General features: G+C 40.0%; 1 protein-coding gene across 1 annotated transcript in view; it reads right to left on the bottom strand.

Annotated features, from left to right (window-relative positions):
• The window catches only part of CHP1 (calcineurin like EF-hand protein 1), a 39,212-nt gene that overhangs the window by 5,752 nt on the left and 11,275 nt on the right, over nucleotides 1-22,185 (bottom strand). Inside the window, exons 3-5 of the mRNA XM_060096637.1 lie at nucleotides 14,131-14,211; nucleotides 9,961-10,088; nucleotides 1,167-1,228 (exon numbers count right to left, since the gene is read on the bottom strand). Of these exons, the coding sequence (XP_059952620.1) occupies nucleotides 1,167-1,228; nucleotides 9,961-10,088; nucleotides 14,131-14,211 (271 nt within the window). The remainder of the gene's footprint in view (nucleotides 1-1,166; nucleotides 1,229-9,960; nucleotides 10,089-14,130; nucleotides 14,212-22,185) is intronic.

Raw genomic sequence — 22,185 nt, 5'->3', positions numbered from 1 at the left:
CAGACACAGAAATGTAGAAGTACCCTGGGTTGGTCCTTAACCTCAACTTAGAAGACTTCTCAAGGCAATGAGTTCAGACTTACTTCAGGGTGAGTAGAAACCACTTTACTTTTTAGTTTTATCTTGAAATAGGGAAATCTCCCCATGGAAATTCCTGAATGTGTTAGCCCCTAGGGTCCTCAAGATTCATAAATATTTTTTAAATACCTTTAATTAATTAATTAACTTATTTATTTATTTATTTATTCATTGCCACACCGCGCAGCATGCAGGATCTTAGTTCCCTGATGAGGAATCGAACCTGTGTCCCTGCAGTGGAAGCGTGGATTCTTAACTACTGGACCACCAGAAGTCCCTCAAGATTCATAAATATTAAAAAAAGAAAAGAAAAAAGGAGAATTTTCTCCCCACCTAAGCTTGTATTTAGGGAAGGGGGAGCACGGAGAAAGAGAACGGCAATGCTAATAGGATGAAATGCCAGTCACTGTTACTAGAACAGGGAATTATCTAGGGGGAGCAACAAAGGCGAGTGAGTAGTGGCTCAGCTACACTGTCCCAGCAGCAGTTCCTTGACTCTTACATCAGGCCTAAGGACATACGTAACAGCAGCATTTACTTTCGTGTCATCAGAATTACCAATAAGCTGACAATAAATGAACTATCTGATCTAAATCATCTCACATATTTTAGTGCCAGTCTGCACTTAAATGACATTTTTTTTTCTTTCTTTTTTTTTTTTTTTTTGTGGTACGTGGGCCTCTCAGTGCTGTGGCCTCTCCCGTTGCGGAGCACAGGCTCCGGACACGCAGGCTCAGCGGCCATGGCTCACGGGCCCAGCCGCTCCGCGGCATGTGGGATCCTCCCGAACCGGGGCACGAACCCGTGTCCCCTGCATCGGCAGGCGGACTCTCAACCACTGCGCCACCAGGGAAGCCCTTAAATGACATTTAGTTAGCTTTTAAATAGTGGAGACATCTGTGAGAACTCAAGGAGCCATTTCAAGTTTCCCCAGGTCATCTGTTCTGCTTTATATCTAGGACAGGACTCTGCATACAGCAGGTGTTAAATAAATGCTTACTCAAGTAAAGAACAATTCCTGTCCACAAGAATAAGCCGGCAGGGCCCAAACACAAGTTATTCGTGTGCATGGGAACTCTCCCACATACCTGTAACAGCTCATCACGGGAGATCTTGTCATCTTTATCCAAGTCATACAGTCGAAAAGCAACTGGTAGGAAAAAACAAGAATTTAGTGGAAATTCAATAGTGTTTTGCCCCTTCTCAAGGAACTAAATATATAAAGGACACCTAACAGAAAACTGCCAATGAATTAACAGTTTTTCCAAGAGCAAGTGCAATTACTTGTACAGCTTTTAAAGACATTGTAACATTTAAGAAAATGGGATGCATCTCATAATTGATGGCATCCTAGCTTGGATGAAGTATGGCCCTTTATTGCACAGATCAATAACGTAATAAGTAGAATGTCCTTTTTCTTAACTTAGAATGTTTAAAAAAAAATCCAAAACCCGTAAGTGGCTCTGTCAGTTAGGCCATCTCACACAGCCCAAGTCTACAGTGCACCGCACTCAGGGGGAGCCAACAATAGGAGCCACAGAGGCAACCAAACAGCTGACTACACAAAGTATTACTCTGGAAAAATGACCACTTTGGCAAATTCACGTCAAATTTCAAATAATCCTCAACTACTTGGGAATCCTGAAGGTAAAGAACTTCAGTGTCAAACAGAAATGCCAAGAATTTGATAGTGTCCTGGCCTTCTCATGCTTCTCCCTCTTTAACAATAGGTAAGTCTTTTAGAAACTAGGATATCTGAGAGAATTCAGAAGAGCAAAAATCATTCAGACAGTGCCATTTTCCTGAAGGGCCACCAAGTGAAAAGTATGGTAACACTGGATGACTTTTTGGCACTGTGACAAATCACACTGAGGAAGTGACTACCTTATAATTTAGCTGAATATACTGTAGTTTTGAATCATTTCAAGTATGCCACTAAGATTTTTGGTTTCCAGTAGGTACTGCCAATATTAAAAGGCCCAAATCCAGCTTTAGAGTTATTAAGATATACAGATTTAGATCTGGTCCTTGGAACCCACAGGCTAGTAGAGGAAAGCAACACACACTATGCACTTTAATACAGTCCAAGTGCTATCATACATATGAAATACCAGGGAACAAAGCATATAGCAGATGTGCCTTTCTGGTTCAAGCAACATTTGAACAAGGTCTTGAAAGACAAACAGAAATCTGATGAAGGGTGGCATTCCAGGCAGAGCTAATACTAGGTACAAGGGCAAGAGAACATGGATCAATATCTAAAAGTTTAAACATCATTCCTTGCCTCCACCAAAAGAAAAAAAAGGGGGGGCATGCTGAGTCCACTAAAAGTCTAAGAAAAACTTTTAGAAAAATCTAATTTACTTTTCGTTAGGCACAATATTAAAATTCTGGAAGGGGGAGTAACTAGGAGAGACGTTCTCTGGTTTGTCCGTTTTCTTTAATTTGGTTAGTTGAGTAACTAACTTTATCAAATTTGAGACTGTATATGCTTAGGAAGTTTGGATTCCAAGGGGAAGGAGACAAGGATCATAAGTGTTCCTAAAGGAATGTGTGTTTAATATATTCCCAATTTGAAAAAGAATAGGTATATGTATATGTATAAGTGAATCACTCTGCTGTACACCTGTACACTAACACAACATTGTAAATCAACTATAGTCCAATATAAAATAAAAATAAAACAGATGAATGGAAAAAAATATATATATTCCCCAAACTAAACACACACACACACACACACTCTTCTGCATATGCTGTCATCTTTCTAAAATACCATAAAATGTGTTATTTACTAAAGATTTTGCGATGGAAATCTGTTTGCTATATAACCCATAAATATCTGTTTCTGAATTTCTTAATTGGGGGGTAACTGTAATAAACACTTACATCCCTTTCTGCCAAAGTATTTACAGAAAGCTGAAAAGCTAATTTTTGAAACCTAACTGCAATGGACTGAATGTTTGTGTCTCCCCCAGAATTCCTATGTTGGAACCATAACTTATTCACAATGTGCTATTAGGAGGTGGAATCTTTGGGAAGTATTTAGGGTTAGATTAGGTCATGAGGGTGAGGCCCTCATGATGCCCTTATAAAAAGAGGAGACAGGAGATCTCTTTATCCTTCTCTCTTTCTGTTTCCACCTCCCTCCCCACGTGAGAATACAGCAAGAAGACTGTGAACCAGAAGGGGGGCCCCCACCAAGAACCCAACTACGTTGGCATCCTGATCTCAGAGTCCAGTCTCCGGAACTGTGAGAAATGTCTGCTTAAGTCACCCAGTCTATGGTATCCTGTTATAGCAGCCTGAGCAGACTAAGACACCAGCAGAGGGGTAACCAGAGCGATCACACGATAGGATCTTTTAGAAAAAACTACAGCAACAGTGGTTATTTCTGAACTGACGTGGATTCCTGTCACTCAGCTCTGGTCCTGAACCAGCAGAACCAGCATTTTCCCCGAGATAATGAATGGTCAAATGCCAAATGACTGAGCCATTCTGTTAGCTTCTCTCTCTTTCCTCTCCTCCTCTCCCTTTCCCCCCATTCTTAATCCAGGAGACTTGGACTCTCCTGTCTCCAGAGCTGTGATCTCTCAGCTCCAGTCCCAGGGACTTAAATGCCATCTAATGTTGATGACTCCCAAATGTGCATCTCCAGCTTGGACACCTCCTCTGAGCTCCTGATGTTGACAGCAGAGCAATACAGTACAGTGGTTAAGACTCTAACTCTGGGCTTCCCTGGTGGCGCAGTGGTTGAGAGTCCGCCTGCCGATGCAGGGGACACAGGTTCGTGCCCCGGTCCGGGAAGATCCCACATGCCGTGGAGCAGCTGGGCCCGTGAGCCATGGCTGCTGAGCCTGCGCGTCCGGAGCCTGTGCTCCGCAACGGGAGAGGCCACAACAGTGAGAGGCCCGCACACCGCAAAAAAAAAAAAAAAAAGACTCTAACTCTGCCTAGTCCTGCCTGACCGCTTACTAGCTATGTCTATGTGAGCAAGTTACTTAATCTCTCTGTGTCTCAGTTGCCCAAGAGGTGCAAAATAAGAGTAACAGAATCCACCCATAGGGTTGTGAGGACTGAATGAGTTAGTACACAAAAGGCACTTTAAACAGTGCCTGGCACACAGGAAGAGCTCAATCAGTGTCATCTACCCACCGTCACCTCTCTGCCCTCCTCTCCTACCACTCACTCCTTTCTTGATAATGCTTCTTTGTTCTCTGAACACCAAGCACTCATTTCTACCCAAGGACCTTTACACCAGTTGTCCCCTCTGCCTAGAGTGCTCTTCTGCTATTCTTGGCATGGTTGGCTCATTCTTAGGGTTTCAACTCCTCAGAGAGGTTTCCCTGACCACTCATTCTAAAGCAGTGACACCCTCCCCCATCACTTTCTCATTTTACCTATTCATTTCCTTCACAGAACGTGCCACGATCATAAATCCTGTTTATTCGTTTGTCTTTTTCCATATAGTCTATCTCCCTTATTACATTGTAAGATCTCTGAAAGCAAAGACCTTATCTGATTTATGCACCATTGTATCCTAGGCCTAAAACAGTGCCTGGCATACAGGAGTTGCTCAAACATTTGCTTAATGAAAGACCAAATGAATGATCTCAGTCAAACCTTTACATTTTAATCACGGTTACTTCTTAAAAAAAAAAAACACTATAGTGAAATAAACATAAAATTTAAGTTACAGTTGAGTACTTTCACACTGTTGTGTAACCATCACCACCATCCATCTCCAGAACTTCTTCATCTTCCCCAGTTGAAATTTTGACCCATTAATAACTCCCCATTTCCCCCTGCCTCTAGGCCCTGGCAACTTTCTATGAATTTGACTACTCTAGGAACCTCATAGAGGAGGAATCAAATAATATTCACCCTTTTGTGTCTGGCTTATTGTTATTTAGCATAAGTAAATTTTTCTATGTTGTAGCATGTGACAGAATTTCCTTTTTTAAGGCCGAATAATATTTCATGGTATGTATATACCACATTTTGTGTATCCATTCATGTTGATGGACACTTGGGTTGCTCCCACCTTTTGGCTGTTGTGAATAATGCTGCTCAGTTTCTTCTTGGCTACTCTCGCAAAGTCCACATCACCAATATTCCTTATCGTCCAGATAAAGTATCTTCATGCAGACTCATTTCCCACATTACTCATTATGTGTTATAAAAAACTTAAACTATTTAAGAGGACAATTAGAACATCAAAAAGGAAGCTTACTATGCCCTGGAGCATTCTAAGATGGGTTGTACCTTCCACATCAGACTTTATAACCTCACTGACCTGAAGAGGAGAACAATAAGGGAACCATTCCTGGGAGACAAACAGAGCAGTAGTACTATGTGTGCTTGGGCCTGTGCCTACATAGGTACAGTTCAGCCTTGCTGATTGTCCTTGACATTCTTTCACTGTGGCATAAAAAAGAAATAGGACAAAGCATGCTCTCAGAGTCCCTGAAGAGACTATTCTCTGAGGAAGATGGACTATAAACAAATTTGCCTTAGTGGTCTAGGTGTACGACATTCAGTTGCTCTCAGTCTACAACAAGAAGTGCCGTCTTGCTGCTTCCACAGCTCTGTGGGAAATTCAGAGAAAACCAAAATACAGACAGAGAAGAAGACATCCAGGACTCCTCTGTAGCTCTGGTTTCACTGGTCTACTTACATGAATGTGATCCTAACATATAGGATGCAACAGAATTCTAATTCATGTTCAGCTTCCTATAAAAGTTGATCTGAAAGCCAAGACTAAAGTAATGGTAAAAACCATGCATAACTTGCACAGCACTTACTATTCTATCTCACCCTAAAGTCTGCCATTTCGGTGGCATTCAGGCCTTCTTCCTTCCTAAAAGAAGCTCATCCATGGCTTCAGGGGGCATTCTGTCTCTCTGTCTCTGTCTTTCTTTCCCCACTGTCAGATATGAATAGGGAAGCACATAGCCCAGCTGCCACTGAAAGCCACCGTGTGACCATGAGGAGCCACGCCTTTGGATGAAACAGACCCGAAGGATGGCAGAGCAGAGCAATAGGGAAAACCTGGGTCCTTGACAACACAATCAACCCTGACGCTTGCCCCACCTCACTTGTAAAGTGAGGTAACACATCTCCTTACTGTTGAAGTCAGCTGAGTCAGCTGAAGGCATCCTCACTGATACTCTTAAGTAACTACCAAATCCCCTAATGCTACCTGGAATATTTTCTTTAGGGTCAATGTGTATTAATGAATTTGCTTATCCATTCACTCATTGATGAACACTTGGGTTACTTTCTTGTTTTAGCTATTGTGAATAATGCCACCGTGAACGTGAGTGTACAAATATCTCCTCAAGACTTTGCATATACCCTTCACCCCAGCCTCTCCTGATGGTAGCATCTTGCATAACTATAATACACCATCAAAACCAGGAAACTGACAGTGGTACAATCCACAGAGTTTATTCAGATTTCACCATGTGTGTATGTGCATGTGTGTGTAGTTCTATGCAATTTTGTCACCTATGTAGTTTCATGTAACCACCACCACATTCAAGATACAGAGCTGCTCCATAGCCACAGGGCTCCAATGTCACATCCTGTTATTTAGTGTATAATAAAGAAACACCTTTATTACTGTATCACAAAGTTGTTTTGACATTTTGTTAATTGTATTTCAATATAATTGGTTTCCTTTATAATCCTATGTATTTCATTTTATGCATTCACAAACATTCCGAGATGGGGTCGACAGGATTCACCAGACTGCCAAGGGAATTCGTGACTTGAAAAAAGTAGAGCCCAGGCTGTAGAGGGAATTCAGGTAACAGGACTGTGTTATACCTGATCACCTTTAAAGCCTCCTCTAATCCTGGATTAGAAAAGCAAGCATAGTTTCGTAGAGCACAGAATGTTGTCTTTTTTATAAATTTATTTATTTATTTTTGGCTGCCTTGGGTCTTCGTTGCTGCGCACAGGCTTTCTCTAGTTGTGGCAAGCAGGGGCTACTCTTCATTGCAGTGTGCGGCCTCTAGGCACGTGGGCTCAGTAGTTGTGGCACACAGGCTTAGTTGCTCTGCGGCATGTGGGATCTTCCCAGACCAGGGCTCAAACCCGTGTCCTCTGCATTAGCAGGCGGATTCTTAACCACTGCGCCACCAGGGAAGTCCCTAGCACACAATGTTTCTTAACTGTCTTCTTAACCAACTCACTGGATTCACAGATGCTCCCCCTCCCCTCTGCAAATCGTTCTAGCTGATATGGCAGCACACTGCATAGTTGTAGCCAATGGGCGACTCTGGAGTGTCTACTCCACCTGCTGAGTTGTATGCTTACCGAGAGTCAGGTGTGTCAACTGTCCTAGAACTGTGCTATTTGTACTTTTCATAAAACGACATAATTTTACAGGAAGTGAAATGTGTGAAAAGAAAGTTGTTTTTTTGGTTTTTTGGGGTTTTTTTTGCGGTATGCGGGCCTCTCACTGTTGTGGCCTCTCCCGTTGCGGAGCACAGGCTCCGGACGCGCAGACTCAGTGGCCATGGCTCACGGGCCCAGCCTCTCCGCGGCATGTGGGATCTTCCCGGACCGGGGCACGAACCCGCGTCCCCTGCATTGGCAGGTGGACTCTCAGCCACTGCGCCACCAGAGAAGCCCAGAAAGTTATTTTTTAAATGAATATTAGATTGACTGCTTTTGAAAGACTCAATATTAAGGCACTGAAGAAAAAAAACCCCACCAAACTGTTGCTAAAGTATGTGTGGCAGGACAACTGTGAAAGATCAAGGAAAAAATGTTAATAGCCGGAAGATTCTATTCTCAGAATGCTTTATAAGTACCCTTAAGTTCTCTTTCCACTGAAAAGAAACTGCAACTAGAAACCTTAGACTATACATTATAGATGTGTTCTACACAAAAACGTCACACACCTCCCATCAGCAGAACTTTACCAAAACAAAACAAAACAAAACAAAACAAAACAAAACAACTCTTGGTCCTACATCTAAAGACTGGCCAGTGAATGTGTTTTTAAATAATATAAGGTAAGTTAAAATGTTAAGCCATGTATCCTTTTCTATGATTCTACGCTTTAGCTGACTTTTTCAATTACTGATCAACTCCTGGTCTGACAACATTTTAAATGAGAAAATTTCTACTACATTAATGCCAGCATCAGGCAAACATGTAATAAATATATACTAAAACTCATAAAACATTAAGACACAACGGTTTGTCTCAAACAGTATTTAGTCTTAAAAGAAGAAAGTGAAATTCACTAATAAACATAAAGTATCCAATAAATTTGAGAACAATTCATTAGAATTCTATTTTCTTTTATATTTAGCTTTCTTTATACTTAAATTTTCCACTCTACATTAAGGTATATGATATTGTGGTAAAGAAAAGCAGTGTTTTATTATTTTGGTTCAAAAATCTTCCCTGTCTTATACAACAAAACTTATTTTAGTACTTCTCAAACTCTTTACCTGAAATACTAACAGAGGAGTGAACTCACACTCCTATAAGCAAGGGAGATCTGGGGATATGGCCCAAGCGCTACAAATTAAAAGTTTATGTTTCATGTACTATCTTTCAAATGTATGTAAATTTGGCATTATATTCTATAGTTTATCTATATTGGTTTCAATATTAAGAAAGCTTTTAATTTTTCTTTAAATCGTTCAGTAAAAACTTGATGGGCATAAATTAATTAATTTAAAAAAAAAAACAAAAAAACTTGATGGGCCCCATTTATTCTGTGGCTTCACAGACTTCACTGTGCACCCAAGCAAGAGAAGCTCAGGCTCAATCAATTCAATACAATTTCTTTTCTTTTCTTTTTTTTTTTTTTGGCTGCGCCACGTGGAATACAGAATCTTAGTTCCCCGACCAGGGATCGAACCCATGCCCCCTGCAGTGGAAACGCAGAGTCTTAACCACTGGACCACCAGGGAAATCCCCAGTTCAATACAATTTCAGTTTCAACTTGTGTTGAATGAAAAGAGAAATTTAATTTTAATTTCTTGGAGAAGTATTGTAAGGGATTAGGCAATATCATACATGAACCAACAAAGGGCAGAGGGAAATCTAACAAGTATCCAAGGAAAGGCGGCAAGAGGCATGGGGACAAAAATTAAGTCTTGTACTAACCTAGCTGTCTACCCCTACTTAAGTCACATCCCAGTATCTATCAAATTCTAAGGTGAGATGGGTCTTTCTCACTGTTGTCACTCTAGCACTTATCACAGTGCCTGGCACACAGGATATATTAGCAGCTAACTCTTATTGCCTTCAAACTTTCCTGTTTGAAACCCCTTAATATCTTATTTTACAGAAAAGGAAACCGAGGCCCAAAGATCTTAAGTAACTTGCCCAAAGACACAGGGCCAAAAAGTGGCAGAGCTGGGATTCAAATCCAGCCAGTTGGGACTTCCCTGGTGGCGCAGTGGTTAAGAATCCACCTGCCAATGCAGGGGACACGGGTTGGATCCCTGGTCTGGGAAGATCCCACGCACTGTGGAGCAACTAAGCCCGTGCGCCACAGCTACTGAGCCTGCGCTCTAGAGCCCGTGTGCCACAACTACTGTAGCCTGCGCACCTAGAGCCCGTGTTCCACAACAAGAGAAGCCACTGCAATGAAAAGCCCGCGCACCGCAACGAAGAGTAGCCCCTGCTCGCCGCAACTAGAGAAAGCCTGTGCATGGCAATGAAGACCCAACGCAGCCAAAAATAAATAGATTAATTAAATTAAATCAAATCCAGCCAGTTTAGCTCCAGGGTCTGAGCTCTTAACCACTATGTTTGAATAAATGCTTGTTCAGTGAATGAATGAGTAAATAAATGATTTGTGAGAAATGAAAAGCAAATATTTTAAGCCAGAAGACTTTATCTACTTACAGTGCAGTTTGTTGCTTCGGCTGTTGAGTGGTTCTGGTCCATTCACATCTTTGCTCTTTTCATTATCCTCAATGGGTCGGAAATGAGCCAAGGTCCTCATGAATCCGCGGAAGTTTACCTGGTCCTCTCTGATCAGGAAAGATAACAAAAAGAACATCTTGTCAGTCAAGGCAAGGTGATTATTTCTTTCTTTTTTTTTTTTTAAGCGGTACGCGGGCCTCCCACTGCCATGGCCTCTCCTGTTGCGGAGCACAGGCTCCGGACGTGCAGGCCCAGTGGCCATGGCCCACAGGCCCAGCCGCTCCGTGGCACGTAGGATCCTCCCGGACCGGGGCACGAACCCGCGTCCCCTGCATCGGCAGGAAGACCCCCAACCACTGCACCACCAGGGAAGCCCGATTATTTCTTACGAATTCAATACATTAACAGGTTTAGCTAGAGTGGCCTGAAAGTCCATTTAATGAGGTCTCTTTCCATACGCATGGTACTTTAGGGCTCATAAAATATCTTCAGTTAAGTCTTGCCACAAGCTTGTGAGGTTTTATTCTTACTTTACAAATTATTAACCAGACTTAGAGAGGTAACAGGACTTACCAGAGTCAGTTACCTATAGAATTTACTTCTCTTTTCCCAAAGAGGATTTTAAGTAGCAGCAGTGCTGTTCTATCAGACAAGCCAGAACTTGAACTCACTGGCTTCAGACTCTGCAGCAAACAGCAAGTTAGGTCATTTCAACCCAGTGTCTCCCTAACCACCTCTCATGTCTCCCCTGCAGTCACATGTACCTAGTGATATTTTAACGTTAAGGCATATTATGTAAAAGCTCCCTTTGAAATAAAGTTTATTTAGTTATAGAAGCAATAAACACAGTTATGGAAATATGATAAAAAGAAAAGAGAAAAATACCACTTCTAGTTCTACCAATCAATCACAATCATTGTTAATATATCTCCCAGTAATTTTTCTATGTTTTTTTGATAATTGTGAACATACTGCATAATTTTGTAGCTTGCTTTTTTTAAACTTTTAGGCATGTCTACAATCAGTATAAACACTTTGAAACATTTTAACCATTTGCATAATAATTGTGTGGCTGTATCATGATTTTATTATTCCCTCATAATTGGATAGATATTTTTCTCATAATGTTTTGAAAGACCTCTTTGTGTATAAAGCTTTTTGGGTACTTAAGACGAGAGAAAATCTTTTTATCACACCATAGGCTAATCAGTAACCCTATAAGAAATAATTCTAAAACTTGAATGAATAAAGAACGTTTTTAATATTAAGAAAGAATGTCCCATGTGACATAGTTATTTATCTAAGACAGTCATGGAAAGAACAGGTTGCCTGGTTCCTGTGGCTACTTAAAAATACATCTGAGTCTTTGCCCCCATTGAATAGATGTGGTATGTTGGGTCTCCTAATTGCCAGCCAACACAGAGATCAGAGACCTTCTAAAGGTAGAGTTCAAAGGCTAGCTTGTGAGCCACTTGTACTCAAGGGAATGACCTTTCGTTCTTTAAGGTAGCTATACTGCTAATGGAGCGTTATCTCTAAAAAATGTGAGTAAGAGCTACGGAATCAAGGAATGTGTAATAACATCTGAGTCACATGCTAGAACAAACAGATAAATGAGTACATATATTACCGGCATGTCTCTGAGTAAAAGGGAACTAAATACCAATGTCCTACTTTCAAATCTCAATCTTTAAAAACAAATTGAACCTAAATATGACCAGAGAAAAACAAAAAACCCAGAAGCCAAATATCTGTATCTGACTGAGCAAGAAGCAGAGGTGCAGCGTGCTAAGAGCCGAGTAGTGTAGTCCAGCGCCATCCTCAGCCTCCTCATATATACCTCAAGTACATCAGCACACATTGTGTCCTTAGCAAGAAAGAGATCAGTGAAAAGGATGACAGACAACACTGTAGTAGTAGTCACAGCAAAGGTGGTCTGGCCTTTATAAAACAGCTTTCCACAAGCTGCTTCTTCAAATAATCAATGGTGACTAGGGAACACTAAAAAAAAAGCTGGCAAAATGACTCTACGGGGTTTACTTTTCATTACAAAAGGTTTGGATACAAAACAGCAGTGAAAGTTATCTCTGGACAGTTCTCTGCAAGGGCTAAAAAAAGGAAGTGAAAAAAGGCAAGAATTCAGCACTAAAACCACACCTGAAACAAACAGGGCATTTCAGGGAGAGAAAAAAAAAATCAGAAAATGAGGAAGTGTAAGTGATTACTCATGGTCAACATGAATCTGAAAAGGGCAGGTCTCAGTCTGATTGAGTCTTATCTTCACATGAACTGGCTGCTAGTCTTCCCCTTTGACTGTCACTCAAATTTACTGAGTGACCGTCTTCTCAACTTGCAAATTCCTTTGCTCTTAATTCAGAGTTCTAAAATTTCCTCTCCACGTATTTTATCTGATGGTGTACTCACTGACACTTAGTCTCATTATTAAGAACTGGCAAACATATAACATTTTAAAGTCCTCTGGGTCATATAAACAAGTCACAAGGAACCAGGAAGACATTGTTAAAGAGATTACTTAAAACAAGATTATATGATAAGCTTTATTCAGGAAAAGGTACCTAATTGAATCAGTAAATATTGACTCAGCACTTTGAAGGCAGTGTATTAGGTTAGTGAAGCATATCAAAAGCCTAGTTTTACATTACACAAACCTAAATCTGTTTGAGAAAGTGTGTGTGTGGTAGGGGAACTATATCCATAGTCGATGTCATAAAAGAAAAGTAAAGTAATGTTCTGGATTAAAGGAGGCTAAAGAGATATGACAACTGAGCCAGACTGGGATCCTATACTGGAGGAAGGGGACATGCTAGAAAGATTGTTGGATAAACTGATAAAATTGGAATATCCGTAATATATTAGAATACAATAGGTAATGAGGGAAATAGATGAAGGTGGTCAAAGGGTACAAACCTCTAGTTATAAGATGAATACATTCTGGGGGTGAAATGTACAGCAAAGTGACTATAGTTAACAACACTGAATTGTATCTTTGAAAGTTGCTAAGAGAGGTAAAAGTTCTCATCACAAGAAAAAAGTAACTAAAAAATAAAAAAGAGAAAAAAAAAGAAAAAAGTAACTATGTGAGGTGATGAATGTGTTAATTAATATTATTGTGCTATCATTTTTCAATATATACATATATAAAATCACTATGTTGTACACCTTAAACTTATACAATGTTATATGTCAGTCACATCTCAATAAAGCTGGAAAAAAAGAATACATAATATTTCATATTAATATTATTACAGCACTTGATAGGTGTGCTAAGTATAAATTACACACTAGATTTCAAAGACTTAATATGAAAAAGAATATACAATATAATAATAATTTTAAAATATTGATAACATTGAATATTTTGGATATATCGGGTTAAATAAAATATATATTGCCAAAGTTAATTTAACTTGCTTATCCAAAATTAATTTAACGTGTTTATTTTTACTTTTTAAATGTGACTACTAGAAAATTTGTAGTAATTATGTATGTGGCCTGAATGATGTTTTTTTTGTTTTGTTTGTTTTGTTTTGTTTTGCGGTACATGGGCCTCTCACTGTTGTGGCCTCTCCCGTTGCGGAGCACAGGCTCCGGACGCACAGGCTCAGTGGCCATGGCTCACGAGCCCAGTCGCTCTGTGGCATGTGGGATCTTCCCAGACTGGGGCACAAACCCGCGTCCCCTGCATCGGCAGGTGGACTCTCAACCACTGCGCCACCAGGGAAGCCCCTGAATGATGTTTTTATTAGCTAGGACTGAGACAGAGAGCATACACAAATGAGGCAAAATGTTAACAATACAACAGATGCTTCTGGGTAAAAGACATACAGGTGTTCCTCATACTGTTTGCAAATTTTGCAACTTTACTGTAAATTTGAAATTATTCCCAAATAAAAGTTTTAAAAATGTTTAGTTTTACATCAAAGATAAACAGAGATTAAAGACAACTTTGAAGATGGGCTAATAGACCTATATGAAGTTTAAAACAAGGATGAGGGTAGAGATATTTTAGATATGATTGAGTTAGAGAGCCCTAATGTAATCAGGAGGATCATGGTCTGAGATGACCCAACCTATAGCAACATTCCAGATTAGCCTCAGAAAGGAAGCCCAATAAATGCAGGGACTCACCCCTCTGGAAAGAAGGCATTGATGATCCGGTCCCCCAGTGGGTTGATGGCAAGTTCTGGAATCCGCTGAAAGTCTTCCCGGCTGCCAAGAGAATCACCTTGGGTTAGAGACCATTGGCCCTTAGCATGAACTCCTTCAGTCATGCTAGAGTACAACCTAGCAAGGATATTACCTCCTGGAATTTACTTCCGTGGCAAATTATACCAAATAACTGCAAAGAATAGCACTTTAATAGCTGCCAAGTGTTTCTTGCACCAACTCTGGAGTGGAAGAAACCAGGTTTGACTATGCCACATTCTAGTGAATTCAGCACAAGGTTATGTCAGTAAACCAACTGACAAACAAATACTAAGCTGTCCCTGTAAATGATTCCTTGAACATTACTATTTTGTACTTAGTTAGTAAGTTTGGAGAATGAAGAGCAACTGCAAAGTATCAAACACTGCAGAGCTTGAATATGGGAGGAAAAATTCAGAGGGTCCTCCGTACCCTTGATAAGAAGACATACAGCACTTATGAAATGCAAGGAATTCTTAGGTGATATTTACATCTAAGTAGAGAATAAAACATGACAGGGACTTCCCTGGTGATCCAGTGGTTAAGATTCCACGCCCCCAATGCAGGGGGCCTGGGTTTAATCCCTGGTCAGGGAGCTAGATCCTGTATGCTGCAACTAAAGATCCCATGTGCCACAACTAAGGTCTGGTGCAGCTAAAAAAAAAAAGCATAAAATGTGACAACTAACTGCCTGGCCTTTTCTCCATTGCCTTCTACAGACTAGAAGTATTTAACCACAGAATATGGCAAGAGCAGTCATCCTCTCAGAACTTGAAGTCTGTTGAAATGAATATTGTTAGTTATCATTCACTGTATATACATTATGTGCCATTCTAACTCTGTTTATATATTTCATCTCATTTCTTTATGTCACCACTTTATCTATACCCTTTTAGAGCTGAGGAAATTGATTTTTTTTTTTTTTTTGGCCCTGCCATGTGGCATGTGAGATCTTAGTTCCCTGACCAGGGATTGAACCCATGCCCCCTGCAATGGGAGCACAGTGTCTTAACCACTGGACTGCCAGGGAAGACCCAGAGTAGAGGAAATTGAGAGTCAGTGAGATAAAGTAACTCGTCCAGTGCTACAGAGGCAAAAAGTGGCAGAACTGCAATTTAAATCTAAGTCTGTAAGTCAAAGCACATGTTCTTTTTCCTAAAAAAACACACTTCTTTCCCATAGTACATAAACTTTTTGAAAGAAAGGGACTCTCCCAAAAAACATTCAGTAACTGTTGTTGTTGTTTTTTTTTTTTTTTGCAGTACGCGGGCCTCTCACTGTTGTGGCCTCTCCCGCTGCGGAGCACAGACTCTGGACGCGCAGGCTCAGCGGCCATGGCTCACAGGCCCAGCGGCTCCGCGGCATGTGGGATCCTCCCAGACTGGGGCACGAACCCACGTCCCCTGTATTGGCAGGCAGACTCTCAACCACTGCTCCACCATGGAAGCCCAGTAACTGTTTTTTAAAAAAATTCTTTGGTTGATATTCTGTGCCAAAAAAATAAAGCTACCTACAACAAAGACAATATATGTACAAAATATCAATGTCATAAAGGACAGAGAAAGGCAGAGGGTTGTTCTAGATCAAGGAGGACTTAAGAGACATAAAACTGAACTCAACGCATGATCCTAGACTAGGAAAAAAACTGTTATGAAGGACAATACTGAGCCAATAGGTAAAAATGGAGTATGTACCATATAAAATATGGAATATTATATAATAGTACTGTATCAAAATGCTAAATTTCTTGATTTTGATATGTGAATGTCCTTGTTATAGGGAATACACACTGAAGTATGTGGCAAAATGTTAACAAGTGGGCTTCCCTGGTGGCGCAGTGGTTGGGAGTCCGCCTGCTAATGCAGGGGACATGGGTTCGTGCCCCAGTCCAGGAAGATCCCACATGCCGCGGAGCGGCTGGGCCCGTGAGCCATGGCCGCTGGGCCTGGGCGTCCAGAGCCTGTGCTCCACAACGGGAGAGGCCACAGCAGTGAGAGGCCTGCGTACTGCAAAAAAAAAAAAAAAAAAAATGTTAACAAGTGGTAAATGTGGGTATCAAGTATATGAAGTTCTCTGCATTATTCTTGCAACTTTTCTGTAAGTTTGAAATTATTTCCAGATAAAAAGGGGGAAAAAGGAATACAAACTCAAAAGGTGATTCCTGCCTTCAAGACATTTACTAACAGAAGAGATAAAACTTATTCCTTCACACTCTTTGCACTAGAAGCTAATGAAATGTTCGTATTTTACCCAGGAGCCTTCAACTCTCTGGTCCTCTCGTGGTTTAACATTTACAGGGTGCTTAATTAATTCAACAAGCTCATCTCCACCACATCTGGTCATTTTCTACACAGGTAAAAATGACCCAGGGGACTAAGCACAAAGTTCTGGTAAAATAACTCCAGATTCTAATCTTCTTTCATCATTTAGGGTAATAATTTTTATATCAGTTAATTAATTAGAAGAAGCCATTCATAAGATAACTAGGTTGCTTAAAATGATGAAAGAAAGAAAATTACTGAGGTCCTGATTATTTAATCCCACAAACATGTACTAAGCTCTTATTATATAATGTGTTCTATAATACAAAGTCTACATTATCAACACAATGTAGTTCCTCTTGTTTGACAGAGGTTAAGAAACAATAATTACTCCCTTTTAAATGAAGATTAAGGCTGATTTGAATTGCAAGGCCACATACCTCAGTTTAATGTCTAAGGAGCGTAAGTAATTTTAGCTGCAAAAAGATACAGTTTAAATACCAGGCCTAGTATCACGTGCTGAGTCCACAACCTAGCCTAACCCCTTGGGTCTCAATGAAGAATCTAGTCGTGGACTTCCAATGTCAATAAGGACCTAAACCTTGTCTTACGACAATTTTAAACTTTACTCTTAGAATTTAGATTGTATATAAAATGGGGTCTATAAGATCAAGGGGAATACAGCTGAAAATATAAAGATGAAAGAGTATAAAAAATAGTTTATAAACTGTCAAACAATATACAGTTTATTATTGTTGGTTGTTCTATAGTGGAATGGAGATCACCTGGACAGTATCTCTAAAACTCAGCTTCTCAAATTTGTCTGCCAACACAAATCTAATGGAGAAAAAGAAATACTCCAAGCAGCTCACATACCACAAGTGTTATAATTCATTCAAAATGCAAATTTTTGTGTGCTCATTAAAAAACATACCAATATTATATTCTATCTCATAGTATACCTAGGAAAATCTTCCTTGAGGATTAAGACATTATTACTGGTAGTAGGCAAATCTAAGAGCAGAACCATGTATAATGGCATTTTTTTATGGCCAAAATATTCACAATGAAGAATTGTTTTCCAGATATGTACAAGCACAGAGATGCTCTGGGAAACCAGTTTTAGAGACCTCAGTAACCAGAAATGCCAGCCCTCTACACTCATCTTCATTGTGCAAGTTCTTTCTCTTATACAGAGATATAGCCTCACAGTTAACTTCTTATATTTTAAGGACTCAGGGTAAATGCTTAGATAACTTATACATAATGAGGACATTAAAGTCTGCTAGTTGGACATACCTGTGGGAACACACATTCAATTAAGAAAACAGCTTTCTGGGGACTTCCCTGGTGGCACAGTGGATAAAACTCCACGCTCCCAATGCAGGGGGCCCGGGTTCGATGCCTGGTCAGGGAACTAGATCCTACACGCATGCTGCAACTAAGAGTTTGCATGCCACAACTAAGGAGGCCACCTGCTGCAACTAAGGAGGCCTGGAGCCGCAACTGGGACCTGGTGCAACCAAATAAATAAAATAATAAATTAATTAAAAAAAAGAAGTTTTCCACATTTTAGTATAATAGAGATAAATCATTTACTACTTGTATTTATTATGTAATTATTTATATTTATTAACATTGAAATGATAATAATTTCCATTATCTAAAACATTTAATATTTTAAATTAAATTGATTAAAATGATTTTTTTTGTCTTGGTAATACAATTTTTTTTCAGGTTTGCCAGGTGAGGGAAGTAGCAGTTAGAAAAACTAATTAAAGGAACTCTTAAAGAATGGGTCAGCTGCCCACTGTTGCCAGGACCCATCCCAAGAATATAAAACCATTTGTCCCCAGGATAAAAATGGAGAACTGCTATGGAAAGAAACTGAAAGATCCACCTGGGCAGGGTTTCGGCCAAGTGTGGGAGGCTGGCTCCCCAGGAACACAGTCCTTTTATTTGGGGAAGAGAGTTGCAAATTTGTCCCCTTGCTCCCTGACCGTATGCCCTAAAGTGAGGTCTAGCAACTTACTGGCCCTGCTCAGAGTATAGAGGGCTTGAAGTCAGTCCTTCCATCCAGGCAAAGACCTGTGGAGAAAGCAACCACAAACAAGCCCATGCCAGTTTTCTACAGTAACCCATCCACACTTTTTCATAAATATGAATGGACAACCAACACTTACCGGCATTTTGGGAAAATCAATAACATAAAAAAGTAGGATCAAGATGAATAGAGATAATCATAATTCAGGGAACAAAAAGGAGTTCTGAAAGATTCTAGTAAGTAACGCAATAGATATTTGATACGTTCTTGCATCTGTAAAACAAAAATAAGCTACCATGATAGAGCAGAGGTCAGAGAATGAGACAGTTTCTTGGAAATTAAAAATGTGACTGTAGACAAGTTCATCAAAAGGTCTGCAAAATAAATTCAAGGATATCTGTCAAAAAGCAATGGAAAAAAATCAGAAAATATGAGAGAAAATGGAGTCATGGTGGTCCAATAGCCAATCAACAGAAATGCCATGAAAATCAATAAAGAAATAAGAGGGGGAGGAAGTAAAGAAATAGCAGAAGAAAACTTTCCAGCTAAAGGACATATTTTTAACTTTTTTTTTGGCCATGCTGCATAGCATGTGGGATCTTAGTTTCTCAACCAGGGATTGAACTCTCGTTCCCTGCATGGGAAGAGTGGAGTCTTAACCACTGGACTGCCAGGGACATCCCTAAAGGATGTATTTTTAGATTGAGAAGGTTCACCTGATACTGAGCAATGAATAATGAAAAATAACCTACAAAAAGGTACAACTTTGTGAAATTTCAGAACATTAGGAGGAGATATTTGAAGGTTTCAGAGAGGAAAAAAAAGATTATCTACTAAAAGAATGAGAATTAGACTGGCATTGTGGTTCTGTGAAACTCCATTCTGGAATGACTGATACCATTGTGTACAAAGCAAGTGCTTATCCAGGATATTGAAATCATCTGCCCTCTTGGATAAAGTCAAAGAATAAAATGAGTCTCAAAAGCACTTGGTTTTTAAGCAGATAAATGGCTACCATTCAGGAAACAATCTCTTAGAATTTATAAGTAATCTTATTTTTTTATTTGCTTATTTATTTATTATTAATTTTTTTTTTTGGCTGCACCTTGCGGCTTTTGGGATCTTAGTTCCCCAACCAGGGAGTGAACCTGGGCCCCCGGCAGTGAAAGCGCTGAGTCCTAACCACTGGACCACCAGGGAATTCCCTAGAGGTAATCTTTTTAAAAGTGATATATAACAACACAGCCAACTAGTAATTTCAGTAATAACTTTCTTGCAGAGTTTAACTGGTCTGTACTGTCCCCTGTAGTCAATTTAACCTGCATGAATTTACTATCCAGGAATATTTTTCATCATGGTATTATTTGAGAAAAAGTATCTGACAAAAATCCAATATTAAAATTGCTCAAAAAAATTGCTCAATGCACAGGATATTTTTAAAGTGAACTTTTAATGAAGTATAACATACATACAAGGAAGAGCAGAAATCACAAGCATTCAGTATGATGAATTTTCACAAAGTGAAGATTATAACCAGCACCCAAATCAAAAAAATGATTACTGTCAGTACCCAGATACCTCCTTCATGTTCTCTTTGTCTCTATCTGCTCCCCTCCTCAAAGGGTAGTCATTATCCTGACATCTAACACAGATTAGATCAGCACCAAGGATATTTAAACAAAAGAAACCTTCTTTGTATCCAGATAATGACCAGGCTCTCACCCTGATCTGACCTACAAAGGACCATTTCAGGGCACCTTATAGGACCCAGCTGGCTTTTCAAAGACCAGTTTCAATGGCAGTGGTAGAAATATTTCACCCAAAATAATGGCACCTGAAGAAAGTAAGATTTGTGAGGTTATAGTATATATTTATATTCTGTGAAATACCGATCTAAAGATTACCAATCATTTTAACTCAACACCTATTGGTAGGCCAAGGAACTAGTGTTCTATAAAACATACTTTGGGGGTGAATCTCTGAAAGCATTTTGCAGAAGTTCCACTTCTAACCAAAGCCTTCTATAGTTTCTGCTTCATGTTCCCACTGAGACTGACACTTTTAAAAAAGGAGTACAGGGGTTTCCCTGGTGGTGCGGTGGTTAAGAATCCGCCTGCCAATGCAGGGGACACGGGTTCAAGCCCTGGTCCAGGAAGATCCCACATGCTGCGGAGGAACGAAGCCCGTGAACCACAACTACTGAGCCTGCGCTCTAGAGCCTGTGCTTCGCAACAAAAGAAGCCACCGCAATGAGAAGCCTGCGTACCACAACGAAGAGTAGCCCCCGCTCACTGCAACTAGAGAAAAGCCTGCGCACAGCAACAAAGACCCAACACAGGCAAAATAAATAAATAAATTAAATAAATTAATTAAAAAAAAAAAAAAAAGGAGTACAGAATGCCTTGGACAGTACACTATAGTCTCTCACTCTGCAGAATTTGGCTTCAAGCCTCAGACATAGAGCATCTTGGGAGAGGAAAGTGAAGAAAATGTGGAAGGAAAAATATTTCTCCTACTAACTTTCTTAGGAAAGTGGGGCATGTTAAAGGTAACAAAAGACTGGAGGTAACTTATATTCAGCTGAGCACCCTAATGGGTTCTAGAAAAGTCAAGTCAGGCCTTGAGCTGAGTTTGGCAGTAAAGGCTGGAGAGGGATAAATCACTCTAGTACTATAAAAGAATTCTGAGTTTACCAGGTTATCTCTACAGCTGGAGCGAGTAGAAAAGATGGGGTTGGGGGAGAGGGGACGACAATCTATAACAAGATGGCCAGAGGCTGAGATGGCCATTGTCGGAGGCACAGCCACTGTGAAATCCCTGATATTGGGAGGGTCCAACAAAATGATTTATTGATATATACACAGTTGACCCTTGAACAACATGGGTTTGAACTGTGTGGGTCCATCCATGCTTGGATTTTTTTCAATAGTTAATACTTCAGTACTACAGGATCCATCATTGGTTGAATCTGCAGATGTGGAACCCGTACACCGAGGGCAGACTATAAGTTATTCTCGGATTTGACTGTGCAGAGGGCCACCACCTCTAACCCTTGCATTGTTCAAGGGTCAACTGTAACATGCTAGTTGTTTACTATGTAGTACAATGGGGTAATTTCTTCTTGCACTCAAGTTGGCTTGGGGCTTTTCCCGTATTTTAATCCATACCATGATGGAGATCAAAGAACAGATTTCAGACCAAGTGCTTTGTAAAGCTGAATACAAAAGAATCAGCTAGACTCAGGTAACCATGAAATCAAAAATTACCCTATCACTTCCTACCACCTCTTCCCCTACCAAGAATTTGTAGAAACCAGAACAGAAAGCAGTGCCTAGTGCATCATAGGTATTCAATAAATACCTATCAAATGAGTGAGTTAGTTCACTGGCTTTCCATAGAGTGTGAAATTATGTTTTAGGGGCAGAGCAAATCTTGCCTAGATTTTAAGGAGCAGGTAAGACTAACTGACACATGGAAAGTTTTCACCTTTTCTGAGGAGAAACAGCTCCTTTTACAAGATTTTCCATTGTTTTCCAGCAAACAATGAAAGTGATTAAAGCACACATTTACAAATCACCCACTTTCTAGAAAGAAGAAAAGGACTCAAAACTAATGTGAATTCTATATCTTCACTTAATGGTTAAATCTGAATTTATGAGGAAGACGTAATCCCAAACTCAAGTAAATTATTCA

This window comes from Mesoplodon densirostris, chromosome 4 (assembly GCF_025265405.1).
Source record: "Mesoplodon densirostris isolate mMesDen1 chromosome 4, mMesDen1 primary haplotype, whole genome shotgun sequence".
NCBI lineage: Eukaryota > Metazoa > Chordata > Mammalia > Artiodactyla > Ziphiidae > Mesoplodon > Mesoplodon densirostris.
Note: the sequence above shows the minus strand (reverse complement) of the source record. Positions and strands in the feature narration are given on the sequence as shown.